Consider the following 9,665-nt stretch of genomic DNA (forward strand, 5'->3'; position numbering starts at 1 on the left):
GAAGAAGAGGAAGAAGAGAGGATAATGATGTGTTGATTTTGCATATTGGATTCTAAAAAAGTGATTCATTCGCAGATTCGTCCTCGAATGAAATATAGGTCACCAGTTTTAGGTATACCACTGGAGATGAGTTTAAAATTTTTCACAAAACCTTCTCTCCTATACTAAAACAAGTTTTAGGTATCCAAATATATATATATTGTTGGAGTTGCTCTAGCACGTCTTCCGCAGTTCCAACCATGCGTGAGGTGAGAGGGAGACGCACTCGCGTGGGCGCTGCCACCCACGCGTGCTCGTCCACGTGGTGGTGTAGGGAAACCCTACGGGGTGGCGACCTGTGGCTTCTTCCTTCATTCAGAGCTGTGGCTATTTAGCCCAAGTGGCCTACAGTAGCCCAAGGAAGCCCATTTCTTCTTCCTTTTCTTATTATTAAACCACACCTAGCCTACACGTGTGATTGAAATTTGAGCAATGTTTCAGCCTTTCAGGTGATCGCGGAATGCCGCCGGTGAGCAGCAGTGGCGACTCTGCCTCGGGATCTCATGTAGCCGTGTCTAACGCGGCTCCGCAGGCCCACAAGGTATACACAGCGCACAAACTCTAGCATCGTACAGCGCCTTCAGGATTTTAGACTGGTCAACAAACATACATCGATACCCTTGAAGTTAAGTAACTAACCCAGGTTAACTGTACAGCAAATCAGTCCAATGCCAATATACAGGCTACTTCACAAGAGGATTCAACACAAACCAACAACCATGCTCTTCTTCAGGCAAGTAAGCACATGTACAGTGAGGTTTTAGTGAGGTTTCAAACACACAGCAACCCGGAGAAGCTCTAGCAGAAGATACCGATGGCTTACATTCCCACACACACTCTCGCCACAACCTGCTTGACCGCAAGCTGAGTATTATTGCAGCAACCCAAGGCATCACCTGAGAGAATACACAAGCAGGCTTGCCCCACTAGCTCTACAGAAATTCATGGTCTCCACCATCCCCCACCCATTTGGCGCCAATAATTAACAAACCTGATGCGGCAGCCAGGAGAATTTTTCACTCTTTGCCCTTTGTGAAGAACCGACTAAATCCCCGGCTTTGTTTCTCCGCCAATTGTTGGTTAGTGAAAGATGAAGATGAAGAGGATCTAGATCGATGCTTGGGACGCTTGGAGCTGTTCGGAGAAGGAAAAGGGCTTCCGTCCACGTCAGAAGGGGTCATGTGCGTCTTGAATCCATTGATCGGAGACTCATTTCCTGTCCCTAGCATTTCCTGGTCTGTATCAGGTTGGCCTCCCGGCTTCTGGGAAAACTCTCCTGCCGTTGTTCCTACAGCATCCTGCAGAAAGTCCTCCATACGCTGCCGGTTGGGTGAAGAACCTAAAGACTCGGCTGGAGGACGCATAGCTTGCAGCTGACGGCCGAGAATAAGCATTGTCTCCTGGCACTCTGCCAGCTTCTCAGCTGCTGCTGCTATCTCTTTCTCCTGTCATCATTTAAACACAAAAGTTAGATGTCAAAAGTATTCCATATCAAGAAACGTTTAGTAGCCCAGCATAAAAATCTACAGTTTAGAGTAATCTTGAAAAATGTTCAAATGGATTTAACAATGCTTAATGATTTGGAGCCTTTATTCACAAATCAGAAGGTGTACTTGCCAGTAGTTTTCATAAAGAAGCTACAAATGAATAGTAGGCAATAGCAATGTGAAAAACTTTGGAAACTAGATGTTTTCAAACTATCGTACCTGCTTTGAATTGGTATCTGGATCCTCATCCACAAACATTGAACTCCTCTCCAACTCATACCTTCATATCATAAAACCAAGTCAGAATAGAAATCAAGCAGATGGTAATTTACAAGCCAAAGAATTTGATTTTTCACCTTTCCATCTTCTCCTCGAGATCTTTGTATTTGGCTAAGTCCTCCTGATGACTTTGTCTTTCATCAGTGAGTTCATCTGTCAAAGTATCTATTTTGGACCGCAATACTTGTATCTCATTCTCTAATTCAACTTTTCTTGATTCAAGTGACTTGTAGGATTCAGCCATACACTTCAACTGTGTCTCACTCAAGCTATTTGATTTCTCACTGTCAACCAACTTGGCTGTGAGGTCTTCCAAGCTTTTCTCCATATCACTTAATCTAACATTTGTTTCTTCTATTATTTTGTTGCACTTCGCTAATTCTACCTCCAAATTGATCTTCTCAGATTTAAGTTGTTCATATTCCTCTGGTGAGCATATCTTCAGTGTAGTCTTAGCATCAAATCCAGAATCAGCAGGCCCCTCAAACTCAGGATCAGAAGATGAACGAGGCAGTAGTGTACAGAGACCAGAAACATTGTCCTTTACCGGCTCAGGCTGAACCTTGTTTTCAAGTAGAGTCACTTTATCAACACAATCTAAATTATTACTTTCTGCTTCATTGCTGTTGTCTCTCGACATTGCGAACTTAATCTGACCAGTTTCTGACAAGATCACGGATAGTGCCATGACAAGGTCATTTAGGCCATTATCATTTGACAGAACTTTGTCAACTAATGCAGAGAAGTGTTGTGTTTTCTCACATAGCCCATCATAGTCAGATGATTGGCCTTGAAACTTGGAGAGTTCTTGATCAAGTAACTTGACAAAGTCTTGAATCTTCAATATGGCACTCTTTAGTTCTTGATCCATGGTGCATTTGCTCCCTGAATTTAAGGTCGCATCCAAGTGATGATTACCATTTGTATTCATTGAATCTGCCTCATCTTCAATATCCTTTAGGATATTTCTAATACTATCAAGCATCTTTCCTGAATTGTTCTCTAGTGATTCAGAATCAAGTAAGGAAGATATTCTTGACTGTAATTTCAAAAGTGAAGATTTCTCAGATAGCTGCTGTTTACTAGATGGAGTCTCTGACATTGGTGAAGCTGACTGCAAATCTTTAACACCGTCTCTTTCAGTAACACTGGACAAAGTAGCCCCAACTTCATCTATCTTCATTTTGTCAATAGTACTGCCATTGCCATTAGCCTCAGAAGTCAAACACGCTAATCTCTCCATCTCTAAGAAGTCATCCATGAGTTCCAACCTATTGGAGCCTTCTGTCGCACTGCTCTTGGCCGCTTTCTCTTTCTTGAAGTGAGAGAGCTCAGATACTAGAGCATTGGCCCAAGATTCCGTGCAACTTCCTTCATCATCAACACCATCTTCAGACATTGAAGTCATGCTAGGTGGGTTGCTTCCATTTTGGCTCAGTGCACCATCAAAGTGAATATCCATGTTTGGAGTTGATGGACTCTTATGTTGGTTTCCAGTCAACATTTGAACCTCCAAGCTTCGGAGCTTGCCTGCTGTTTTAGCATACATGCTTCTTGATGCCTGCAGCTCACTGTTTCGCTTTGTCAGTGCCTCTTTTAGCATCTTGGTTTCTTCTTCCATTGTTAATAGACGAGCAGTTAGAAACTCATTCTCTCTCTGCATGTGCTGTAAGTTCTCTATGGCATAATCAGGAACAGGAGACATAGGAGACATGGGACGATGGAAACCAGAATTCTTTGTAGGGGATCGTCGTACTCTGTGGTCTCCATACTCTCTGCCCAAGCTCTCCACCTCCATTTTCATTTGAGCTAGTGCAGCTGGACCAGGTAACTTCTTCCGAACAAGGCCACGCAATCTTTGGCATTCAGCTTCAAGTTTTGATATTTTCTTGACATCTTCCTGGTGCTGTTTAGTTGCTACATCAGCTGAGCGCACACTCATGTTCTTTTCTTCATTGCGGATTTCAAGCTCTTTGGAGACAACATGCAGTTCATATTTTAGGGAATTTATCTCCCTTTCCCCTGACTGGATTGTGCTTTTCAAGACTTCAATCTCAGCTTCTGCTTGAGCTTTTTCTTCATCAATTTTCATCAACAATTCTGCCCGTTCTTGGAGTGATCTTGTGAGTGCATCATTCTCAGCGCCAGCCCTTATGAATTCCTGTTCAAATTCAAGTAATTTTGCTTCGAACTCGGCCTTTATCTTCTCCCACTGCTTGGTTTTTGCAAAGACTACATCGTGTAGCTTCTGCTCACCTTCTTCCTTAACAGTTCTTACTTGCTTCATGCATTCTTTCAAAGCACCATCCAGATGGGCAGCTCTTTCTTCAGCTGCTAGCTTAGACAATGTAACAGTTTCTAGCTGAAGCTTCAGTGCCGAGGCCTCTGCTTCAGCTTTCTCCCAACCTAGCACAGCAAAACATAAATTGTGTCACCAATTCGTTTAGTATAGTGATATCATAAACTAGGATATATCTTGTAGAAAAACAAAAGTGTTATGCAGAGAAAAAAATGTATAGAGAAGCCAACCTACTTTCATGAGTCATAACCCAATAACAGACCAACTACTATAGCTACTATCTTCTATCAAAACAAGAAAACGATTTATACAAATATGTTTCAGAAGGAAAAGTAAAGTTCATCTTATGCGCACCTGATACAGCTTCTTCGGCAACTTTTGCATGCTGTTTCACTAGGGCATCTTTGGTTGTGATCTCAGATTGTGCTCCAGAGAGTTGTTCATTCAAGACCTTCACATTTTCTTCTAAACCTTTTACTTTTTCCTCTGACTCAGTAAGATGTGCATATGTTTCAGGTGAAATTTGCACAAATTTTGGAGCCTTATCTTCCTGCAAAGAAGGAAATTTTATTTCAGCAGAAATATACTTTAAATATGAGTTAAAACTTAAAAATCAGGTTTATATACTAATGTACAAATTTACTGCCCAACCAGCTTTTGAGGTTCAAAATAAAACAAAATGAGCAACTAGTGCTGACCATTGCTTTGTTAAACGGTATGTGACCCTATTGCTAAAGGGTGAAAAAATTAACTAAAGAGACATGGCTGCATGGATCAGTAACCAAGGATGGTGACATCAGTTAACTCAGAACAGTCCCTATGGTATTGGACCTATCAAATCTATCTTCTGGCAGCATCAAGCAGAAAAAAGGAAAGGTTAATATTATCTTAAAACAATGCTACTTAGACCAATTTATAAAACAATACTACACAAGAAAGCTTGGCAAACCTGTTCTTGATTGGAATTCTGCAACGCATCTGCATTTGATGATTTATCAGATGATTTCTTCTTCCAAGGCCAGCTGCGGCGATCCATTGGTTGCAGAGTATCTAATAAGATATGGTGAATATCTATGATCAGCAACAAATGTGATAGATTTGCCTTTCTATATTTTCTACGTAAATAGAGCATGCATGCCTCCAGGTAGGAAAGAAGCTCAAAACTAACTGAATTTAAATTATTTCGTAACTAACTTTGGCAACAATATAAAGCAAATAAAAGACCGAGATTTCATGAGAACAAAGCACAGTTCTAGAAAATGAACTAGCATAGTACCACATGGTTTAGTTGAGACATGCATACTAGTTTCCACAAACAGTTAATTCAACCAAAAAAAAAACTATCTTCAAAGCAAGAGCACAAGGTACAGTCAGTATAGAATTAACCTGAGATCAGGTAACCAAATTTAAGAAAATAACTTGCAGAATACACACATTGAAGCCATATACACTTTTGGAGACTGAAAACATCAGAAGTATGTGAGCCTAAACTATACAACTATAACGACTATGAAGAATTTAGACAGGAAACCAATGTATGGCTACAGCCGTTTGACAAATGAGCTACTCCATACAACTTCCATAATTAGCGCCGCCAGCAAGAACCCCAATTTGCATATCATAGATAAGAAACTAGTGAAACACCGTTTATTGGGCAAGTGTTACCCACACTTAAGTTCACAATCATTCCACCATATATGGCTATAAAATAATACCAATAATACAATCAACAACTCCAATCAGTCAACAGTGTGGCCGTGTAGGGTTCATAAATCCGAACGTACCTCACCAGCTCAAGTATCTTAACATTCCACTGGCAGGCCGCGTACACATCCAATTATCAAAAAGCAGAAGCTTCTGCCACAGTGGAGGCACAGCTATATAGGACAGGGCACGGTCAAGGTCAGGCAGGCCAAAAGAATCGAATCCCTGCAGGAAACCAATCCTTCAAGCAAGATCGCCCGGTACCATCAGCACGCGTCGTTGCGGGCGGCCCCCACGCGAGGCCAAGTTGCAAGCACAGCACAGTGCACCCGATCCGATCACCGTCATGCCAGAACTAGGCCAGGGCATTGACGCGGGCAAGTAAGCTTATTCTCCTACTCAGCTCAATTGACGCGGTATCTTCTCCGCATGGACCATCATCGCGCGTTGGGTTGCAGCTACAAAGCGCACAGGCTGTAGAGCTTAGCGCGAACGGCAACGGCAGGCAGGCCCGCCCGGCAAGAACCGCAGTTAAGACGGGCACCAAAGACGCCCGCGGAAGTAATTGCCGGCGTGGGGGCAGCACATGTTTATCCGGCCGAGATGACCTGACCAGACGCCTACTGCTCCCCCGGGCACAGGTGACGAATCAAAAATCAATGGTTACACTGCTGCAGCTTCCAGTTCTAGCAAGTCTGCGTTCCGGTGAAAAGAACTGGTGGTTCCGGCCGTAAAGAAGGCGCGCGTGACCCGGCTTAAAAGCTGGGAGCTGCTACTACTCCAACTCCATACGGACATTGATGGCGGTCTTCGCTCGGTGGATTTGGCTTTTAACCAGATGCCTCGTTGCATCATTGTCCTTGCGTGTTCTTGTGGTGCTCGTCCTCTCTTCATCTCCGTCCCTTACTAATCTTGGCAGTGGCAGCAGTAGTACTAGAAACCCTTATCAGCTATTCCCATGGAAGAGTGAAGCGTCCGTACCAGTTGATTCCTTCATGGAGAACAAAATGAAAAGCACGGTAAAATCGAGTACTAGGTGAAGTATGGATTGGAATGTTCCATGTCAGAGGAGAGAGTGAGTTCATCAGAAGCAGACCGCAGACAAGCGTGAGAAGGGGGGAGATGAAGCAGAGAGGGGAGCAAGAGCACGGCGATTCTACCCGCCCAAGCGCAACTATTCGTGTGCAACCGACGCCGTGTGAGTGATCCTCGCTGCAACTGAGTTAAGAGTTCAGCCCAGAAAGGACAAGGAAACACGAAGCGGAAAGCCCGGAGGGTGGAACCAACAAACCAAGCGAGCGGAGCGGTGGAAACGATGTTCAGAAACTGTTTGAGAAAATTTTGGGTTTAAACAGCACAGTAAAATTTCAGAGAGGGCGACATGAACAGAGGAACTCCGCATCCAGGCTCCGCTGTCGAAACACACGATCAAACAAAAAAAAATCCCGAACACGAACGTAGTAAACGTTGCTACACACATTGCACACGGGAACAGGAAGAGCAACCGCCATCATGGCAACGAACGGAAAACACAGAAAAGATATCAAGCAAGCAGAAGGCGAAAGGAAGTGGGCGCTTACTGGGGGAGGCGAGGCCGCGAGGCGGTCAGGAGGAGGCCCTGCGCGGAATGCAGATCCGGGGCGTGGCCGCGGTCGCCGGAATCCGCCGCGATTCCGGCGGGACGTTGGATCTGGCGCGCGGCTCCGATCGGCGCGGGGGTGTCGGTGCCGGTGTCGGTGGCGTGCGTCGCTTGCCGAGCACACTTCCCTTCCAGCCAGCCAGTCACCGCTGCCTGCGCAGCCGCGTCGGCCGGTGTCGGGCTGGATTGGATTGGACTGGACTCCCTCCCCCCCACTGCCCACTCCCCGCTTTTCCCCTCCTCCGCACCTCGCCTCCCTTTTGCTCCCGGGGCCTTTTCCCTTTGGAATCTCGGCCCCCGCTGCTAGCCCGCAACTACTTGCGAGCGCTAGCGCCAAGCCAAAGCGCGTAGGCTGGGGTAGGTGGCGGCGGTGGCGCCTCCCCGGCTCGGTCCGGCCGTCGCGTGCGCGGTGTGGGGCGGGCGCGTGCGGCGCTGCGGCTTCGCCTGGTTTGGCAATGCGGCTCTCCTCTCGGCTCTCTGCTGCAGTGACGAGTGGCGGAGGCGGTGGTGTTTGGGTTTTGGTTTGAAGGGGTGAGAGGAGGAGGGAGAGAGCGAGCGAGAGGTGGGGAATGGAGGTGCGGGTGCTTTTTGTTATGGGGGCGCTGCGGCCTGCGTCTGCTGCCGGTAGGTGGGCTAAAAAGCGGGGGTGATGGCAGGGGAGGAGGAGGTGAGGGAAGAAAGTGGGGGGAGTGGGGAAAAGTTGGGAGGGGAGCTCTGATGAGAAAGAGAAAGGAGAGAGAGAAGGGAGAGGGAGTGATGGCAGCAGAGAATTACACATCACCTCAAAGGAGAGAGAATTGACAGCGACACTAATACTATCTTGGACCAGTGATAAAATTAGAGTTTAGTTTTAATACTAACTTTGTGTGACTTCTGCTTTTAAGGGGAGTACCATTTGAAGCAAGTTTATGGTTTGGGAAAAAAAATTCCTCAAAGGAGTCGCAATTTTTGCTAAGGACTGGAGAATTCTATCCGACTCAACTTTCACACTAGGTGGCATCATGTGACGGCACTAGTGCACCGGGGTAGTTCGGAATCATTTTGCCTACTGAAAGTCATACCGGTACTCTACCACTAGTACAAAATGGTCACACGTCGCCACTTGGGCTGTCTGCTAGCTCTACTGTACTTTTGCTAAGTCTGCTTCGCATACTCTGTATTAACACTAGTTTGCTGTTTTCAGCATCAGCCGTTTTTAGAACGGTTAGCGGTTTTGAAACTCAGGATGAGAAATGAAGAAAAATGTTACTAGTATTTTTATCACGTCTAATCTGCTGCTTTTGTGAGTAGGTTTGCTGAGCTGATCGGGCTGGAGCCCGGAACCAACACCGCCGCGTCCACAACAACCAAGATGCCAAGAGCAGCGCCACATTGCCCATGCAAATCATGCGAGCAAACTGCCGCCCAGAAGGCGCGCCGCCTGCTTCGTTCTCACACGGTTACGCCTCCCCCTGCATCTGGTCATATCCGATGTCCGGCATATTCATCAGAGTTCTGCTATTTTTTTTATAAAAAAAAGATCACTAATACGAAGTAGCAGACAGCAGCTCGGATCGAATCGGTAGGTGAGGTATACACATATGCAGGTTTAATCTATGACACTTGTCCCTGATCAACACATCTATATCATTCATTCCTATCTGCTACTAACAGCTCAACCGAGCCATCTTATAAAACCTGGCACGGGCATTGGCATTAATCAAGGCGAGTGTAACCAAGAAGGGCGGTCAGTTGGAACATCGCTAGCCTCCAAAGGCTCATTCAGCAGCTTTTGAAAGTGCATTGGATGATGCACGGAACTCAACTGAAAGCCGAATTGATGCATTGTTGTCGCATCCGTCCGATCCTGGGAAATTTCCAATCAGCCGGTACCACCAGCACCAGGCCAGTTGTTTATATCGATCTCAAAAGGAAAATATTGTTATAGGCCATAGCATTCGTGTCGGATGCCTTGCTTTTGTTGGGAGCAAAAAGAAAAGGAAAAACTCCAAGCTGGTCGCTGCTGCTGGTTAAAAAAATGGAGCAGCGCAAATCTGGGCCCTGTTTAGGGGGCGTTTGGATGTCAGGGGCTAAACTTTAGCCCTGTCACATCACACGTTCAGATGCTAATTAGGAGGACTAAATATGAGCTAATTAAAAAACTAATAGCAGAACCCATAGGCTAAATCGCGAGACGAATCTATTAAGCCTAATTAATCACATCATTAGCGAATGGTTA

At 45.7% G+C, this 9,665-nt stretch overlaps 1 protein-coding gene across 1 annotated transcript; it reads right to left on the reverse strand.

The window, feature by feature from the left end:
* Positions 1-699: 699 nt before the first annotated feature.
* LOC101769208 (filament-like plant protein 4) lies at positions 700-8,077 on the reverse strand. Its single transcript, XM_004984960.3, has 6 exons — positions 7,389-8,077; positions 5,054-5,154; positions 4,459-4,654; positions 1,883-4,211; positions 1,746-1,806; positions 700-1,484 (listed from the first exon to the last, which is right to left on the reverse strand). Exons 2-6 carry the CDS (start codon positions 5,138-5,140, stop codon positions 1,056-1,058), a joined length of 3,102 nt encoding a protein of 1,033 aa, XP_004985017.1. The 5' UTR covers positions 5,141-5,154; positions 7,389-8,077; the 3' UTR covers positions 700-1,055.
* Positions 8,078-9,665: the final 1,588 nt, after the last annotated feature.

Source organism: Setaria italica, chromosome IX (assembly GCF_000263155.2).
Source record: "Setaria italica strain Yugu1 chromosome IX, Setaria_italica_v2.0, whole genome shotgun sequence".
Classification (NCBI taxonomy): Eukaryota; Viridiplantae; Streptophyta; class Magnoliopsida; order Poales; family Poaceae; genus Setaria; species Setaria italica.

Bases quoted from the DNA above. Each gene is read 5' to 3' on its own strand.
- LOC101769208 (XM_004984960.3), bottom strand. From the start codon at position 5,140: ATGGATCGCCGCAGCTGGCCTTGGAAGAAGAAATCATCTGATAAATCA. The intron at 1,807-1,882 runs GTGAAAAATCAA...TATGATATGAAG, and splicing joins CTCGAGGAGAAGATGGAAAG to GTATGAGTTGGAGAGGAGTT. The intron at 1,485-1,745 runs GTACGATAGTTT...AAATGATGACAG, and splicing joins CAGATACCAATTCAAAGCAG to GAGAAAGAGATAGCAGCAGC.